At 46.7% G+C, this 19,388-nt stretch overlaps 2 protein-coding genes across 2 annotated transcripts; one reads left to right on the forward strand and one right to left on the reverse strand.

The window, feature by feature from the left end:
• Positions 1–4,849: 4,849 nt before the first annotated feature.
• LOC125552640 (probable protein phosphatase 2C BIPP2C1) lies at positions 4,850–9,214 on the forward strand. Its single transcript, XM_048716261.1, has 9 exons — positions 4,850–5,218; positions 5,322–6,043; positions 6,784–6,845; positions 7,028–7,097; positions 7,835–7,922; positions 8,189–8,358; positions 8,486–8,629; positions 8,726–8,854; positions 8,969–9,214. The coding sequence occupies exons 1-9, from the start codon at positions 5,110–5,112 to the stop codon at positions 9,134–9,136; spliced, it is 1,662 nt and encodes a 553-aa protein (XP_048572218.1). The 5' UTR covers positions 4,850–5,109; the 3' UTR covers positions 9,137–9,214.
• Positions 9,215–9,757: 543 nt separating this feature from the next.
• LOC125552641 (non-specific lipid transfer protein GPI-anchored 31-like) lies at positions 9,758–11,354 on the reverse strand. The gene is made up of 3 exons (XM_048716263.1): positions 10,810–11,354; positions 10,318–10,350; positions 9,758–10,158 (listed from the first exon to the last, which is right to left on the reverse strand). The coding sequence occupies exons 1-3, from the start codon at positions 11,147–11,149 to the stop codon at positions 9,938–9,940; spliced, it is 594 nt and encodes a 197-aa protein (XP_048572220.1). The 5' UTR covers positions 11,150–11,354; the 3' UTR covers positions 9,758–9,937.
• Positions 11,355–19,388: the final 8,034 nt, after the last annotated feature.

Consider the following 19,388-nt stretch of genomic DNA (forward strand, 5'->3'; position numbering starts at 1 on the left):
GGTACTCCGGTAAATGTCCGAAACCTCCCGAAACACTTCCGGTGTTTGAACATAGTCATCCAATATATCGATCTTTACATCTCGACCATTTCGAGACTCCTCGTCATGTCCGTGATCATATCCGGGATTCTGAATAATACCGACCGTCACAGAACTTTAAGCGTGCGGACCCTACGGGTTCGAGAACTATGTAGACATGACTGAGACATGTCTCCGGTAAATAACCAATAGAGGAACCTGGATGCTCATATTGGTTCCTACATATTCTACGAAGATCTTTATCGGTCAAACCGCATAACAACATACATTGTTCCCTTTGTCATCGGTATGTTACTTGCCCGAGATTCGATCGTTGGTATCTCAATACCTAGTTTAATCTCGTTACCAGCAAGTCTCTTTACTCGTTCCGTAATGCAACATCCCGCAACTAACTTATTAGTCACATTGCTTGCAAGGACTATAGTGATGTGCATTACCGAGAGGGCCCAGAGATACCTCTCCGACAATTGGAGTGACAAATCCTAATCTTGATCTATGCCAACTCAACAAGTACCATCGGAGACACCTGTAGAGCACCTTTATAATCACCCAGTTACGTTGTGACGTTTGGTAGCACACAAAGTGTTCCTCCGGTAATCGGGAGTTGCATAATCTCATAGTCATAGGAACATGTATAAGTCATGAAGAAAGCAATAGCAGTAAACTAAAACGATCAAGTGCTAAGCTAACAGAATGGGTCAAGTCAGTCACATCATTCTTCTAATGATGTGATCCTGTTTATCAAATGACAACTCATGGCTCATAATCTTCTGGAGAGTCGTTTGATGACCCTTCTGCGTCCCTCTCCTAGGGGCTGTTTATGGATTCCTCCATCTTTCCTTTTTGCCATCTAGGTGACAACAGGGGGAGATGTTGTGGTGCTTGATAGGGATTATCGTTTATCCTTGTTTATCTGCCTATTTACCGTTGAACCTTGAACCTTTGCTTTTATTTGCCTCCATTTGGATCTTAGCTTGCTATTTGAACCTATTTATGTTCCGTTAATTAATCTCTGTGTGTGTGAGAAACTTATGTCAAGGAGGGTACATGGCATATTCTATTTGCTCATATTGTAAGAGATATCTATCAGGCTATGATTATATCTATATTTGTACCCTCACTATGAAGAACAAAGGTTAGTAAAGTGTTCTATGTCGTTATATCATTCTTGTGTGGGTATGCACAGTGATAGGGGGAGAATCCTCTAACCATGTCATTTCATTTCAAATGCAATCTTAAAATAAGGCACCGGGTTGTGGGGGAGTACCTTCCTGTCATTAAAGTTTCCCAATTCTGTATATACTTTATGAGTTTACCCTCTCAAACATTGTTGTCATCTATGTCAAAAGGGGGGAGATTGAAAGTGCAATATTGCACTAAAGTGTTTTTTTGACATTGATGACAACTTCATGTGTGTTTCTAACCACATGCTCTAAGTGTTAACAGCCCCGATTAAGCTAAAAGTGAAGCATGGATGGTTATTTCCTCTCTTATTGGAAAAAGGAAAAGCGGTGCGCTCAAGAAAAGAAGAGTACCTTAAAGTTTTCTTAGTTCTTGAGTCCTTAGGGCAGCCGCACTATTAAGAGAGGGTGCATCATAAAAACATCCAGGGAATCAACTTACCTTCTCACATTGATCTGAAAATCCTAGTGCCAAGTTTCTGTTCAGGCCGGAACTTCTGGGACGGCCGGAACTTCCGGGGCCCGGAATGTCTGGGCGGGGTCCGGGAAGCTTCCGGGTACCCAGAGAAACTGCACTGTTTCATGCAATCTTTCTTTGTAGCCCGGAACCTCGTCGGAACCTGGCCGGAACTTCCGTCGGCTGGAACTTCCGGGGCGTCCGGAACTTCCGAGGTCCGGAACTTCCGTCTGTAGCCGGAACTTCCGGGCTACGCAGAAATCTGCCTCCAACGGCCAGATTTCATCCCCACCTATAAATAGTCTTCTTCTTCCTCACAAAGGGGTTGACGACTCCATTTCTCTCACCTCCATTTTCAGACCTCAATTTCTTGGAGATCTCCCTCCTTAGCCAACCAAAGCTCTTGATCTTTTGAGAAGCAAAGGAGAAGTGCTCGATCTACACATTCACCAAAACGAAAGTTGATTCCCCCTTGTTTTTGTGGTGCTTCTTGTTACTCTTGGAGATTGGAGACTCCTAGGCGGTAGGAGTGCTCCGGCGAGGAATCGACCATTGTGATTTCCCCTGGAAAGTTTGTGAGGGTTTGGAGACCACCCCAAGATCTACCACTAGTGGTTGAGAAACGCCTTCGTGGTGTTGTCTCAAGGAGAGAATAGGGTGAGCCTTCGTGGCATTGGTGTGCCTTCGTGGTAACATACACCTCTCTAAACGGTGACGTAGCTTCCCTCCAAGGAAGTGAACATCGGCATACATGCTCGTCTTTCGGAGTTGCGGTTATTCCTAACCCTAACTCTCTACCTGTGGTTACTTGTCTCTTAGCACTTACTTATATCATCTTGTGCTTACTTACTCATATATTTGGGTCACTTGTTATCTTGTTTAGCTCATTAGTATCGTACTTACAATTGTTAGTCTCACTTTCACTTTCCGCATTGTTGCCTAAAATTGCTTAGTAACAATTAAAAATTGTAACTGTACCTATTCACCCCCCTCTAGGTCCATCTCAATCCTTTCAGTATGCTCACACTCCAATCTAACTTTCCATACATTTGAGTTATAGTTTCTCGTCCTCTTATATTGCACACATGGCTAGAGCAATTTACGTGCACATCATCCCTCACACACCTTTTTGGAGAACAATAATAATATCTAACACACGAACGAACGCAACTTCGACCACATTTGTCAAAGAAAAAAGAACCTTTCACCACATTAATTAGTGATAGTGACTCCAAACTACGCGAGACAATGCTTACTATCTATAATTAAATGTCGACATGACTAGAAGTTATGACATTGCACTAAGTACATACAAACCAAACTATTGCACGGTTTAGCCAATGCTAACCTATCCATGACCTCATTACTACCTCTAAATAAAAGGCTATTTCAAAAGAGATTTTCAAAGTACTGCCATGGGCTTAACAAAACAACTAGAACCATCAATCTGATAGTAAACAAGAAAAATACACACTCACAACTTCATGCTAAGCAAGATGTTTTTCTTAATTGAAAGTCAGATTTTCTTTTTTTAGAGAACAATTGAAAGTCAGCTTTGGAACATTACCTTTATTCTAGTTCTTCGGATAGCGATGAGACATATTATTGTTTTCACAAAGGTCTAACCGTATTTCTTGAAAGCACATCCAAATAACATTACCTCGACGCTGCCCAGATTATTTCAACCAATTGAACAGAAATTCTAGACCTTCACATGTGAACCGAAAATTTAAAAATAGTAAGATTGACCGCTACCTGCTCCTCACCTACTCTTCCAAACAAGATTTCAACCCCGTGACATTTCCCCCAAGTCCCGCAAAACCCAACCAACAAATAAAACAAGGCCATGAACAAGCAAGTTGCGGTATAGCCAGGCATTATATGCCATTATAAATAAACGAATTCATTTCACAAAATAACAAAATGTATAGAGCTAAAAACAAAACGATGCAAATAATCATTTCATTGTGTATGCTCATACTCCAGTCCAACTTTTGATACATTTTAGTTATAGTTCCTCGTCCTCTTATATTACACACATGGATAGAACATTTTACGTGCACATCATCTCTAACGCACCTTTTTGGAAGAAGAAAAACATCGCTAACACACAAGCAATGCAACTTCCACCACATTTGCCAACCCCCCCCTCCCCCCCCCCCCCCCCCCCCCCCCCCCAAAAAGAACATTTCACCACATTAACTAGTGATAGTGACTCTAAACTACACGATACAATGCTTTCTATCTATAATAAGATGTCGACATGACAAGAAGTTATGGCATTGCACTAAATACATACAAATCAAACTATTGCACGATCTAGCCCAAAATGAACTTTTCCATGCCCTTGCTTCCACGCCTCTACCTCTAAATGAAAAGTTCTCTGAAGAGAGACGTTCAAAATACTGCCATGGGCTTAACAAAACAGCTAGAACCATCAATTTACAGTAAACAAGAAAAATAATACTCGCAATCTCATGTTAAACGAGATGTTTTTCTTAATTGTTAGTCAGCTATCGAACATTACCTTTATTCTAGCTCCGCGCAAAGGGTCAAGACTTATTTTTTCCCTGTAAAGGTATAAATTTAAATTTTGTAAGCACCTTGAATCAAACATTATATTTGATGCTGCCTAGTTAATTTAACCAATGGAGTAAATATGGTTTTCTTAACTGAAAGTCAGCTAAGAACAATCTATGATAAACCCCTGGACTTGTTCTTGTTTTTTGTAGATCCAAAAAATATTTTGTAAGCATTTTCAATAATTTTTGTCTAGTTTACTTGAACCAATTGGTAAAACTACTAGACCTTCACATGCGAACCGATCTCTTTTAAAAGTAGTACCAAGACTTTGCGCTACCTGCCCCTCACCTACTCTTCCAGCGTTTCGACGCCACAAGCATTTCCCCCGTTTCCCCGTAGTCCTTCCAAACCTGACCAAGAAAACAAGGCCATGGACAAGCAAGATGCCGGTGTAGCCGGCCGCGCCAAATACAAACTTCCAGGAGGCCCTTTGTCCCAAAGCGACGACGCCGAGAGCGACGGGCCAAACTATGCGAGAGAGATAACTCGATATTCCACCGCCCCAAAAGCAGAGACGAGCTCCTCCCTCCTAGAAAACGACGCCGTCCGGCCGCCGAGCAGCGCACGCGCAGGCACCCCCCGAGCCCGCGCCCCCGCCCCCGCCCCCGCCCCAGGAGACACACCACCTCAAAAGCTCGGACACGAGCTTCCTTCCCTCCCCATTAAGCCTCCTCCCCCGTCCCTCCGCCCCAATCTCAGCTCGCCCCTCACTACCATCTTCACCAACGCCGCCGTGCTACGGGCCATATCTCGCTCGCTCGCCGCTGATCCCCAGAAAGTAGAGCCCGACCCCTTTTTTTTCTGGGCTAGCAGCCAGCCTCCTGCTTCGGCATCGCCTTGCGTGAAGCCATGGCCGAGGTCCCTGGAGCTGCCGGCGCCCTCGGCTCCCGGCCCCGGGAGGTCGTGGACGCCCCAGAGCGCGCGCCTGCTCCGTCCCGCGAGCTCTGCTCCGCCGTCGGTAAGGCATCCTCCTTGGACGGCGCCGCGGTTTACTGCTGATCGATGATAGTTTCCTTTATGAGCTTCGTTCTTCGATTTGAGTTTTATTTTGGTTTATGTAGATGCCGTTAAGGAGGTTCCTGGAGGTTCGGAGGTCAGAGGCGCCGTTGACGCCGACAAGGCAGCCGGTCTGTGTTCCGGCGCCGAGCTCGAATCGGCGGAGCCGGGTGTTTCGGATGCGAGATCAGAAGCTCCGGCGGCGCGAATCCACGAACAGAAGCTGGGTTGCGGGAGTACGGGTTCCGATGAAGCTGCCGCAATCAGCCATATCCCCTCACCGGTTGAGCCGTCGCCGTCAGACGCCAGTTCGAATTCAGATACCAACACCACCACTGGGGCCATCGGTGGTGCTTCTTCTCCCCCTGCGGACGGGCCCCTGTCCCCGTCCCTGGCAGAAGCAGCTGATTCTCGAGGACGCGAGCCAGAGGCAGCACACGAAGAGCCAACGGGCGCGTGTGGGGCGCCTGCGGTGGCCTCTAGCGAGCTCGGAGTCGAGTCCAGAGGGGATTCCGACGGTCAAAACGGCCTTATCCAAGGGGAATTGGAGTTGCGTGCCGGCGGCTTTTTGCGTGGCGAAGGGGCAGAGACGGAGCCTGAGGCTCTAGAGGCCTCCACGACGCAGGTTGAGGAAGGAGTGGACGGGATGGAGACGAGCTTGGATGACTCCGAGGCGTCGGACGGCTCGACCACGCAGGAGGACTCTGACACCGACGTGGAGACGGAGTCCAGCAGCTCCAGCGTAGAGGAACAGGACACGGGATATGGCGTCCACGTCCCACTCATGGTACGACTTCCGTGCAAACCTCTGAGCTGTGTGCTACTCATCCACGTTTATACGCTTACCGTCGGTACACCGATGATCCGATGATGTGTACTACTCTGTTAATCTGCCTTTTGATTTCTTCAAGTTAGCTCTTTTGGATTTTTTGACAACAGTCCATCTTACTCTGTGGAACATTAGACGGTAGGCGTAGCAATGCTTCCTTTTTGTGGTAGAAGAATCTGCTTTATGTGGTGCTCTGCTCTTCTGTTGATATTTGATTTGGTTTGGGCTATTTTGATATGCTCATTTATATATCCTAGTAATTGAGTAAGGAGTGGACCATGCTTGTGCGAATGGACAACCTGTTCAGCTAACTGAAGAAATTAGGCAGTGGGCGGCTAGGCGGCAATGCTTCCTTTTTCTGTATACTGCATTATGTGTTGATATTTAGTTTCAGTTTCTGGCTACTTACTATTTGGCTATGCTATTTTGATATGCTCATTTATATCCTAGTAATGGAGCAAGGGACCACGCTTGTACAGTTGTACTAAAAGGGCCTTCTGTTGAGCTAACTGAGGAAATTAGGTCCTACTGCATGAAAAGGATGCACCCCTGTTTGCATAAATTATCAGCACATGGATTGTTCAAGGCAAATTAGCATTGACTTTGTCCAATACTGCAGCCTTGTCTGTAAACCTTAGCTTGTGCTGTTATATGAAGATTAGGCGATGATGTGTACCTGTGTTTTCCCCCCTTTGTAGGAACAAGTGACCTGTGCGGTGGCCAGGGAGAACAACGCTTCGGAGACGAAGAGTTCTGATAGGTACTATTATTTTGCTTTATATCTTGTATACGCACCATAAGCTGAGTATAGCTTGATCTGTTTGGCACACATGCATAGGGTTATTCAAGATGTCCCTTGTTTTCTTTTCCTTTAGCCTTTTTAACCCTTGAAGCCTGAGAAGATGGTTTATTCGTGTTTTGACATGCTTAATTCATATACAGGATGGATTCAGTAGCTGTATCAACACTTGTGCTGGCTTCAGGTGCAGCCATGTTACCTCATCCTTCAAAGGTAATGGACCTAATAGTTGTTCTTTTCAGTCTGTTGTAGGTAATGTATATTTGGACTAAACTTATTCTACCCAGTAGATCAGTGGAAATACTGTCATGTTCGTTCTGCTCTCAATGTTCTGGAAGTTGCTGTTTAAGGCATTGTCAAATACTCCCTCTGTTCCTAAATATAGGTCTTTCTAGAGATTTCAACAAGTGACTACATACGGAGCAAAATGAGTGAATCTACACTCTAAAATATGTCTATATACATCCGTATATGGTAGTCCATTTGAAATCTCTAAAAATACTTATATTTAGGAACGGAGGAAGTAGTTAAATGTAAAGAACGGAGGCACTTGTTACATAGATCCTTCTATGCTCATAATTTGAGATTAAATTGAGCTCAACATTACTCAATTAACTCATGTTTGGTGTAAGCAACTCTTTGTTAAGATTTCAGCATCTAGACTCATATATTTGCTTTTCTTGACTTCATATTTGTGTGCTTCCAAATGTTAAAACGTATATGCCATCTATAGTTCCTAGAAGGCCTACAACAAACAACTCTAGGTTGCTGTCAGACATATATACAGTTGTAACTGCATCTACTGGTTCCTTCATGCAGATACTATACACGGAGGAATATTTACTCTCCATGTGCTTTTATTCTGTTATATTATGTGCTAAAATAAAATGCATGCAATCAATTCATGTTGCTCTTAATTTCTCTAATGTTGATATCTGTTAAAAATACAGGTGCACACAGGTGGTGAAGATGCTTATTTCATAGCTTGCGGCGGCTGGTTTGGTGTAGCAGATGGAGTTGGTCAGTGGTCATTTGAAGGTAAACCATACCTCATCAGCTAAATTTCGGTTGCTTTATCTTGCGAGTGCGTTTAATTCCTGGGTGTACAAAAAGAAACTCCTGGGTGTACAAATTTCCCTTTCAGAAAGTGTGTTCACTCTTTGAAAGTGTTTGTTAGCTAGCAGTTAACATCAGTATGTTTTAGATGTCAGTAGCTAATTTATTTGCCATGATTACCTTCAATTATACCGTACAAAATATGGGTTTATGTTCTCATCATACTCTTGTTATGCTTTTGCACTCAGGAATCAATGCGGGGTTGTATGCGAGAGAGTTAATGGATAGTTCCAAAAAAATTGTTACGGAGAATCAAGGGGCACCAGGGATGAGAACCGAGGAAGTTCTTGCTATGGCGACAGTTGAAGCACGGTCCCCTGGCTCTTCAACTATCTTGGTTGCTCACTTTGATGGGCAGGTATGATCTTTTGTCAATTTTTTTGTGTGAATTCTTTCATCAAGAGGCATGCATACCACTTGCTGTAACATTTCTTGGTGGTTAATTGTACATGTTTTTTTTTCTCATCAACTGACTGATATGGCAGGTCCTTCATGTATCTAATATTGGCGATTCTGGGTTACTGGTGATAAGAAATGGACAAGTATATACACAAACAAAGCCGATGACATACGGTTTCAATTTCCCGTTGCAAATTGAAAATGGCGTCGATCCTTCAAGACTTGTACAGGTGACACAGCGCTTGTTGTCGCCACTATCCTGTTATTAGTTTCTTCTTTTGAGCTTTCTCAGATTTTAACATATGAATTTCTCTCTTTATTCTCAGAATTACGCTATCGATCTACAAGAAGGTGATACCATCATAACAGCGTCAGATGGTCTGTTCGACAACGTCTACGACCATGAGGTGGCAGACATTGTCTCAAAATCTCTAGAAGCCGACCGCAAGCCTACGGTCCGAACCTAATCACTTTTCTTGTTTGAAAAAAGAAAAACCTAATAAACCAACCTACAGAAAATATGAAACCAAGAATCATCCTGACATGTTCATTTTGCGTAACTTGTGCAGGAGATTGCCGACCTCCTGGCTGCTAGAGCAAAGGAAGTGGGCAGGTCCGGGTCCGGGAGGAGCCCGTTCTCGGATGCGGCGCTCGCAGAAGGGTACCTGGGTTACTCCGGGGGCAAGTTGGATGATGTAACAGTTGTCGTGTCCATTGTTCGGAAATCTGAACTATAGACTGTTGATAAGTTGTATTTCTATATCTAATGGCCATGGCCGCAGCAAGTTGCGAGCCGTATTCGGGTGGAGTTCAAATGCTTGCATCTTGAGCTGAAGAATGACCCAATTGCTTAGCTTCCATGCATTAATCATATCCAGGATGTGCGAAACTCGGAGGTGCCATCTCCCCATCTACATGACATGATAGCTTAAGCAAAGAATAGAGAGAGCTAAGCTAGAATATAAACAAAAAAGATATCTTCTCTCTCTTCTGAATGAGAGCACAATGAATACAAAGATTAGAGCACGCTGTGACACTTATCAAAATCTCACCCCCGTTTCTGGCCTCTGAAAATGAACGTATCCGATCACTTGTTTCTGTTTTTCTTTCCTTTTTTTTAAACGGAGGCAAAACCCCGTTTCTGTTCTGAATGAGCTGCTCGCCGTGACACTTCTCACAATCTCACCCGTTTCTGGCCGCTTGGTCTGATGCCAGCAGTTGGCAAAACCAAAAGCAGGCTACTTTTCTAGAGACTGGCAAGAAAATTCGGTAGCCAAATTTTTAGAGTGCCAACACGTTGGCATGCCAAAAATTGGCATCGAACCAAGCAGTCTCATTGTGTATGGAAACGAGTCATATATATGAATGTGACATCTGTATAAATGGAATGGAAACTCTCAGATAAGATACATCTCGGTACATGCAGCAAAGCCAGCAACAAGGCTGGGTCTGCTTTCTCAGCTGTGTCGGGCGGGTATAGCGAAAATGGTCACATGAACGACGAACAGGTTTGCTGAATTACAGGCGCGCCCAGCTGCTCACACGAGCAGGGTCATCACAACGACAGTCGCTGCGGCTAGGAGGACGTCTGCTGAAGACGGGAAGGTGGCCACGGCGGAGGCCGACGGCGATGGAGCTCGAGCGGTGGTGGAGTCGCCGCTTCCGGTTCCGGCTGCGGCTGGTGATTCAGCCGAAGGCGTGGATGGTGACGGCGAGCCCCCGAAGAACGGAGCACCGGAAGACGGGGCAGGTGCAGGTGCTGGAATGACGGCAACAACGTCAGTAGAGTATTAAAAGAGTTGCGATTTTTTTTACTCCAAAAAAAGAAAGGATTACATATGTTGGTACTTTGCTGAGATATGGTCGAATGATATATGCGGAATCAGAAGGGAAGAGAAAGAGTGGTTAGTGAACACACCTGGAGACCCACCGGTCACGCCCGGAATGGAAACTGCATTAGCGAAGAGGGAGATCGTCAGAATATAGTTCCGTCAGTTTTTTCTCAGTTCATAATTCCGTCAGGTTCAGTATTTAGCGATGGTTTTGCTAGGTCTCACTCGACTAAGATTTTCAGATTTTTCTTAAGTCTCAACTGATTCTGAAAAATGAAACTTCAGCTCAACAAAATATGAAATTTGCACTTTTCTAGAAAAAGTAGTAGTACTATAACCGACTGAAAAAGTGCAAGCTTACACTTTTCATCACTAAATTAAAACTGCAATTCACACACGCACAGACCCAACAACAACTACGGCAGCAATTGTTTCACAGAAATTGTAAGAGAAAAATGGGAGTGACTATCGCTCAACCCGATATATGAACTTTCCGTCTTCAGTCAGCTATTGATAGGCGTCGTTTTTTTGCATTTGCGAGTGATGGAAAAACACGAAGAAAAAAAAAGAACACTTACTGTGGCACTTGCTGAAGGGAGGCGTCTTGACCTTGCAGGCGCCGGGCAGCTGCAGGGCCTTGGTCATGTTGAGGGTGACGCCGTAGTCCTGGCCGCCCTGGAAGGCCTGGCAGAGGCAGGCCACCTCCTTCTTCACCACGTCCTTGAGCCCGGAGCAGCAGGTCGCCTCCGGCATCGCCACCGTGCTCCCCTCCTGCACGTAGCTCAGGCACCCCGCCAGGCTGATCAGGGCGTCGCTGCAGTCCACGGCCGGCGCCGGCGCGGCCACGGTCGCACCGTCGACGTGAGCCACCACCGCGGCCAGCGCGAGTAGAAGCAGCAGCGACGTCCTAGCTGCCATTCTCGCCGGCTGCCGCTGTAACTTGTGTGCACGCTGCACCAGAGCTATCTACAACAGTGGTTTCAGAGCGTGTGATATGGTCCGTGGAATGCGGTGTGAGATTGCTAGGGGGTGGGGTGCGTGGAGGGCGTTTTTATGTTTGCGACGGGCTGCCAGCGCCGCATGCACCACTGTATCAGTGGGAAGTTTGGTTAGTGTTGCACTGTGCTGGCAGTGGCACTGGCAAGAGACAGAAATGGAACTCATTGCTCCTCCTCATCCTAGGTCAAAGAAAATGGCGGCATATAGAGCAGCGATTCTCCCACCGAGACACTGACATCTGCGCACGCTGCGAAGTGCTTGGGAAATCATGGCGTCTGTAGGCCTGGGATCGGTGTGTTGATGCGCCCTTCTGGTCCCAGCCACTAGTGAAAGGGCGGCTTGGCATGGCATTCCTTTTCCGAAGCGGCGGTGTGCCGACATGATGAAGTTCGAATGGTGGCAGTGGCCTGTGGCTGTGGGGGTGAGCCAAAAGAAGGTCGCCGCCGTCGCCGTGGTCGGCCGGTGACCATGATCAAAGGGCCGGGAGCCTTTAGGATAGCTTTTTTCTAGGGAAAGCCTTATAGGTAGCTGGGTGGGCGGTTGCACGGGAGAAAATAAAAGAAACCGAGCGCACGATGGCACGGGGGAGTGGAATCGAGGTTTTCCGAGAGCTGGGACCGAGCAATGTTATTACCAACGCCGGTATGAACACCAAACCTCCTTTTTCTAGGTCTGAATGCAATGCCACGATGTACTCTATGGCCTAATGGCTGCTTATGTCGCCGCGTCGAATTGCTCACGTCATGTCCAAGCAACAGCGCTAGCCGCTAACATGTTCGATCGACTGCAAGCTGCGGTATGCGATTGGGTGTGGCTAGATCTTAGTCGGCTGAGATTTAGCAAAGTCTCAGTCAAGTGACATAACATTCAAGAGAAAAAAAGAAAAAAAACTGAAAAGAAAATTTGCACGAATCTCACGGATATAACATCAACTGTATGCGATTACAAAACACTGAAGACGAGGAAGCACAACAAATAACGAATGATTGTGAACGGGGCGTTCACTTTTCTTCTATAGATAGATAGAGTCGAGTCTAACGTACAATCGGAGTAAAAATTTCTAGTGGTTCGATCCTAACAAAAAGTACCTACCAGTACTTCAATTGGTATCTCGTGATAAGGCTAACTACAAACTGAATCCACTTGGCTATAATAGAAGGCTAACTACAAAGCCAATCCGCTAAGCCAACTTGAAACCAGAAGGGCCTAAAATAGCGCTGCAACGGCAAGCACCGCGCCAACGACCATGGCTCCCATGGGAGCGAAGGTATTAGCGGCAGAAGCAGCCGGCGGGGCGGTCGGAGAGGTCGCCGGCGTTGACGCAGGAGACGGAGAGCTGATGGCGTCGGGTAGGGTGGCGGCCGGCGCTGGGGTCGGTGGCAACGGAAGCACTGGACCTGCAGGCGATGAACATTCTTGACTTCAATTCGATTTAGAAAAAACAAATCCAGTAATCAACTCGGCAGCTGGTATATTTATTCAGTCCGAGAAAATTATTTCACAGTAGAGCAGTTTCGCGGGTCAATTTTTAGTTCGTCGTTGAAGATCAGTACATACCAGGTTTGGGTTGTGCCGATGCAGGGGGTTGCGCAACGGGAGCTGCACAAGCATAGTAATCAGGAAATTAGTTCAAAATGCACCAAGATTCAATATTTTCCTTTCTGTTAAGATTTGTGTAACAGATCTAGATTTTTTAGGGTTAATAAAAATACGATTATATTAATCCTCACAAAAATTAGGGTTAACAACAACTTTAGATTAAACATCGCAAAAAGATTTCAGATTAAAAAATGCACTCTAACAGACAAAATGGGAACCCTAACTGGGCCGCTCCAGGGCGTCTATTGGTGCAAGATGGATAGCCGCGGGCCATTTCAATAGATGGATGCATCAGCCCAATCTCACAAACCGATCGGACGCGGGCTATGCAGACCGTCGGATGAAGTTAACAATGAACCCCCCCCCAAAAAAAACAAGGAACCGCGGCACACGATCACGAAGCGTACCTGGCGTAGTGGGAAGCGTGGGCATCGGCGACGGCGCGCTGGATCTCGGTGCGGACGCAGGCATCCAAGGAGCAAGAGCCGGCGCTGCGGTCGGCGGCACGCGCACAACCCGAGCAGCGGCCATGGGAGACGAAGCCGGCACGGGCGCTGGTGCAGGACCGCCGGAGGGTGCATGCACGGGGGGCACGGCCATCATAGGCGCCAGAGTGGGCGCGTTCGACGGGAGGGTGGGCGTCGGCGTGGGCGCGTTGGACGACGGAGCCGTGGTGGGCGGCACGGGCAGGGCAGGCGTCGGCAGAACTGGCGGGACTGCTGACGGTGACGTGGGCGCAGCCACCGGCGGCTTCGACGGAGCGGTGGCAGGCGCCGCGGCCTTCTCCTGGAAAGAGGACCTCGCAATGCTGCGACGGAACCACATGTCGTGGAACATCACGGGAATGTTGACTGCAACGACGGGGAAAATGAAAGAGAGTTAAGCTTGATCCCCATCGCCGATGACAGCGAGAACGATCTAACTAATAGATCGATGTGGCAGATGCAAGTACACGACGAGCGATCGAACTAGATGCGCAAGAAAAGCAACCTCCGAAAGCTCTGGCGTGTGTTGTACTTACATGATTCGGCGACGGTGGTGGCGCAGAGCACCAACGCCAAAACGGCGATGCTCTTCGTAAGTAGAGCCGCCATGGGAGGCAGGCGATGGAGGCTGGATGGGTTAGGGCTAGATGAGCTGCGCGTTCGCGTGCGTGTGTTTCCTTCGCGCGCTCTCTCGTAACAAGGGCTTTTGATGTGGATCGTAGGGCAATATATATAGCGCGAAACAACATGGAGAAGCTAACCGATTTTTAGGTTTTTTCGTAACAATATATAATTCTGAATCCAGCCACCCTAAAAAAAACTGAATCTAGCCTTAGTTGTTAGGATTTCGTGATTCTTTACGAGGGAAAACTATATTTTCCGGGTTTTTCTTTACAGATAATAATGTTAGGGTTGCCTCCAGATGAATTAGTATGGGTTCATGTTTTTTTTCTGAAGGGATATAGGATTGGGTTCATGTGCTGGAAAAAAAATCTAGTATCGTTCTCGGTAACGCGCACGCCGCTCACCACGTGGCCCGGCCCTCTATATGTTTCGGACAATTTTATTCCTTTCTTTTTGTTTTGTCTGAATATGTACTATCTCATAATTTTTCTTGAATTTGTATTTTGAAAAATGTTCATCACGTACTTGAATAAAACACCATGTATTAAAAATTGTTGACCCTGTGTATAGAAAATGATCATCGTGTATTTGAAAAATGATTCAACGAGTATGTAAAAAAAATGTAACCTTGTGTTTGAAAAATGGTCATCGTGTATCTAATTTTTTCCCGCATATTACATAAAAATAATTGTATATTTAAAATTTTGATCACTTATTACAGAATTTAATGTATAAAAATATATGGGAAAACTATTTGCGTATTGAAAAATGTTCATAGTATGTTTTGAAAAGTTTCAGCACATATTTAAAAAAATCATGAATAAAATGAGAAAATAGACCAAAATAAAATAAATACAAAGTGAAAAATGAGGACAAAGTAAAAATAAAGAAGAAACGACAAAAAACTGAAAGGAAAAAAGAGAGACAAAAAACAAAAGACCAAAAAACGAGGAAGAAAAGAAGCGAACACCGTAGCTAGAGTTAAGCATGAAAGGATCAAAGAGGTCCAAAAGGGAGGGTGGGTAGGGATTTTAGCTTTTCCTAGCTATTTTTAGGGATGGGGATGGATGAGTTCTCTACATACACAACTAAGGTAAGAACATCCTATACGAAAAATCTAGAAGCACATGTTTTGCAAGAACCAAAGCTTACGAATGCCATCGAGGCTGACTCTATTCTCCTCAATGCTCACCCCAAAGGAAGAAACTTAGTCTACTAGTGGTTGGTCTTGAGGTGATTGTCGAACCTGTACAAACTTCATTGGAGCACACTATAAGAAGAAAGCTTTTGGATGAAGCCAACTGTCCACACTATAGAAAACTACACATCTGTATTTTATGACAACATCAAGATAGTCGTACTTGTGTTGTCGTAGATGTGTTCCGTGGCAATAATCACTTTATCATCTAAGTGTTTTTGGCAAGGATAACCGACACATGTGACTATAAGGGGTCACTCTTAAGCTATTGGGTGCAGGTTCCGGATCCGATACCCATTAACGATGTTGGCCAATGAAGATCCTCCATGTGCCGGCTTCCCACTTGCCAATGGAGCCACACGTCAGCTCTTCATTGGAACAAATGTCGCCATTCAATGGACGACATGTGACTATGTTGTTGGAAGTATGCCCTAGAGGCAATAAATTTGTATTATTATATTTCTATGTTTATAATTAAGTGTTTGTATTCTATGCTATAACTGCTATGATCCTGAAATATGCTATTCAGTGGAAAATTCATATGCACTTGAGGAATGATAAAAGGTAAACCCCCAGAGAGTTTACGAAAAGGGTTTCCCCCCGCTTTATATTATAAAGCAACAAACCAGGCATCCAACATAACAGTATAGAGAGTAATCAAGTCAAAGTCGTTCTGGGGGCACAACAAGACAAGCCCCAAATAAACAGAGCTAAAAAAGAAGCTAATCCCGCTCGGGAGGTGGTGGAGGTGGTGGCGGAGGCGGCGCAAATGCCGAAGCCAAAGAACGAAGACCCGCTATGATGATGTCGATGGCGTCCCGGTCTCTCCGCTTGCTAAACGGTCTCCAAAGCTGTAGAAGGCCACATAATTTGTAGATAACATCAGTCACCCACCATGGTATCACGCGTTCTATGACTAGCTTATTACGGTTACACCAGAGGGTCCACGCTAGGGTACCCAACGCCACCCACATGGATGGGCGGCTAGAGCCGGGGAGCCTAAGGACCTCCCCAAACAAGTCCGGGAGGTTGTCATGGCACCAGTTGCCACCGACCACCTCCTGGAGGCAACTCCATTTGAATTGTGCCATAGGGCACCGGAAAAAGATGTGATTGCAGTCTTCCGGCACCAAACAAATGGGGCATAGGCCATCCCCAGGGCCATTACATTTGCGGACCTCCGTACCCGAGGGTAGGCGACCACGGACCCATTGCCATAGGAAAATGCGGATCTTCAAGGGGAGTTTGATCTTTGATCTCCCAGAGCACCGAGAGTTTCACTGGGCCAGGGGTGGGGACAATCGCCTGATAAAGGGATCTCGTCGAGAAGCGGCCACTTGACTCGAGGTGCCAAGAAATAGAATCGGGTTCCAGGGAGGGCGGTGTACGGTAATACACTCGAGCAATTCATCCCATTGCTCAAGTTCCACCGCCCCGAAGGTATGGCGAAAGGCAATAGCTCCCAAGTCAGCTAAGGCCACAGCCACATATAGCTGTGGGTGGACGCAGATCACGAACAACATGGAGAAGCGGTCCACAAAGGGGCGGGTCGCTGCCCATCGGTCTAGCCAGAACAGGGTGCCGGAACTGGTACCAATGTTAATGGAGGTCCCAATATGCAATACCGGCATCAGACGTATCACCGATTGCCAGAATTGGGACCCACCAATTCTATACACAAATGCCAGTGGCTGTCCGCGAAGGTACTTTGCGCGGATAATCTCAAGCCACATACCGCCCTCAGCAGTCTGAATCCGCCAAAGCCATTTGGAGAGGAGGGAAATATTCATTCGCTTGGACGAAATAACCCCAAGACCTCCTTGATCTTTCGGCTTGCAGATCTCAGACCACTTCACCATGTGGTACTTCTGTTTATTGTTCTCTTCCGCCCAAAAGAATCTGGAGAGGAGTTTGGTGACCCCGTGGTGAAGGGATTCATGCAGACTATAGAATTCCATGATATACATCAATAAGCTAATAAGGGAGGAGTTCATCAGAATCACTCGAGCGGCTTTGGATAGCCACCTCCCCTACCAGGTCTCCATCCTAGGTTGGAGCTTGGCGATTATTGGACGAAAATCCTTCTCAAGCAGGCGTATGTCACTAAGTGGCACGCCAAGGTAGGTGGTCGGGAATGTTCCCAAACGACAGTTCAAGCGGTTGGCAATTCGCTGAGCTTCCATCGGGGAGTATCCCATGACCATCGCCTCACTCTTGGCGAAATTAATTGTGAGGCCCGACATTTCCTGGAAGGAGAGGAGGAGGAACTTGAGATTCTGAATATCCTCATCCGAGCCTTCCACCATCATAATGGTGTCATCACCATATTGGAGGTGGGTCAGGCCTCCATTCGCTACCAGGTGGGGGCAAATCCCCCTAATGTGGCCGGCGCGCTTGGCTAAATCAAGGATCGAGGTGAGGGCATCAACCACAAGATTGAATAGAAAGGGGGATATCGGGTCCCCCTGTCGGACCCCTTGGCCCGTTAAGAAGTATGGACCAACCTCCCCATTTATGTTCACCGCAGTCCGACCACTCGTGACCAACTGCATCACGCGCGTGACCCAGTGGGGTGATCAAACCCGCGTTTGAGAAACACTTCCCGAAGGAAGGACCAGTGGACCGTGTCATAAGCTTTATGGAAGTCAATTTTGAAGAACACCGCGCGGAGGTGTTTCGCCTTGACCTCATGGATCACCTCATGGAGGATGAGGACCCCGTCGAGAATAAATCGACCTTTCATGAAGGCCGATTGGTTTGGGTGATGAATCTGAGGCGCGATAAGGGCCGCCCTAGTGGCGTACCCTTTGGACAGAATCCTAAATATCACATTGAGGACTGTGATAGGGCGGAATTTGTTGGGGAACATAGTAATTTCAAAAAAATTCCTACGCACACGAAAGATCATGGTGATGCATATCAACGAGAGGGGAGAGTGTGTCCATGCACCCTCGTAGACCGAAAGTGGAAGCGTTAGCACAACGCGGTTGATGTAGTCGTACGTCTTCACGATCTGACCGATCAAGTACCGAACGCACGGCACCTCCAAGTTCTACACACGTTCAACTCGATGACGTCCCTCAAATTCCGATCTAGCCGAGCTTTGAGGGAGAGTTCCGTCAGCACGACGGCATGGTGATGATGATGATGTTCTACCGACATAGGGCTTTGCCTAAGCACCGCTATGATATTATCGAGGTGGATTATGGTGGAGGGGGGCACCGCACACGGCTAAGAGATCAAGAGATCAATTGTTGTGTCTCCAAGGGGTGCCTCCCTCCTCGTATATAAAGGAGTGGAGGAGGGGGGCAGCCACCCTAGGCGCGCCCCATGAGGAGTCCTGCTCCCACCGGGAGCAGGACTCCTCCCTTCCATGTGGGAGTAGGAGAGGAGAGGGAAGGAGAGAGAGGGGGAAAGGAAAGGGGGGCGCCGCCCCCTCCTTGTCCAATTTGGACTGGGGGGAAGGGGGCACGCGGCTGCCCTTGGCCGCCCCTCCTCTTCTCCACTAGGGCCCAATAGGCCCATTAGTCTCCCCGGGGGGTTCCGGTAACCCCCCGGTACTCCGGTATATGCCCGAAACTCCCCGAAATCATTCCGGTGTCCAAACGTAGTCGTCCAATATATCGATCTTTATGTCTCGACCATTTCGAGACTCCTCGTCATGTCCATGATCACATCCAAGACTCCGAACTACCTTCGGTACATCAAAACACATAAACTCATAATATAACCGTCATCAAACTTTAAGCGTGCGGACCCTACGGGTTCGAGAACTATGTAGACATGACCGAGACATGTCTTTGGTCAATAACCAATAGCGGAACCTGGATGCTCATATTGGCTCCCACATATTCTACGAAGATCTTTATTGGTCAAACCGCATAACAACATACGTTGTTCCCTTTGTCATCGGTATGTTACTTGCCCGAGATTCGGTCGTCGGTATCTCAATACCTAGTTCAATCTCGTTACCGGCAAGTCTATTTACTCGTTTCGTAATACATCATCCTGCAACTAAATCATTAGTTGAAATGCTTGCAAGGCTTATAGTGTAACACCCATGATGCGGCTATATCTCCCACGTGTCGGAGCACGACTTAGAGGCATAACCGCATGGTAGGCAAGTCGCAAGAGGGGTAATCTTTACATATCCCATGTACTGAATAAGAAAGGGATAAAGAGTTGGCTTACAATCGCCACTTCACACAATACATAAATATAGCATTACATCATCCAGAATACAATCAAGGTC

This window comes from Triticum urartu, chromosome 4, assembly GCF_003073215.2.
Source record: "Triticum urartu cultivar G1812 chromosome 4, Tu2.1, whole genome shotgun sequence".
Taxonomy (NCBI): Eukaryota; Viridiplantae; Streptophyta; class Magnoliopsida; order Poales; family Poaceae; genus Triticum; species Triticum urartu.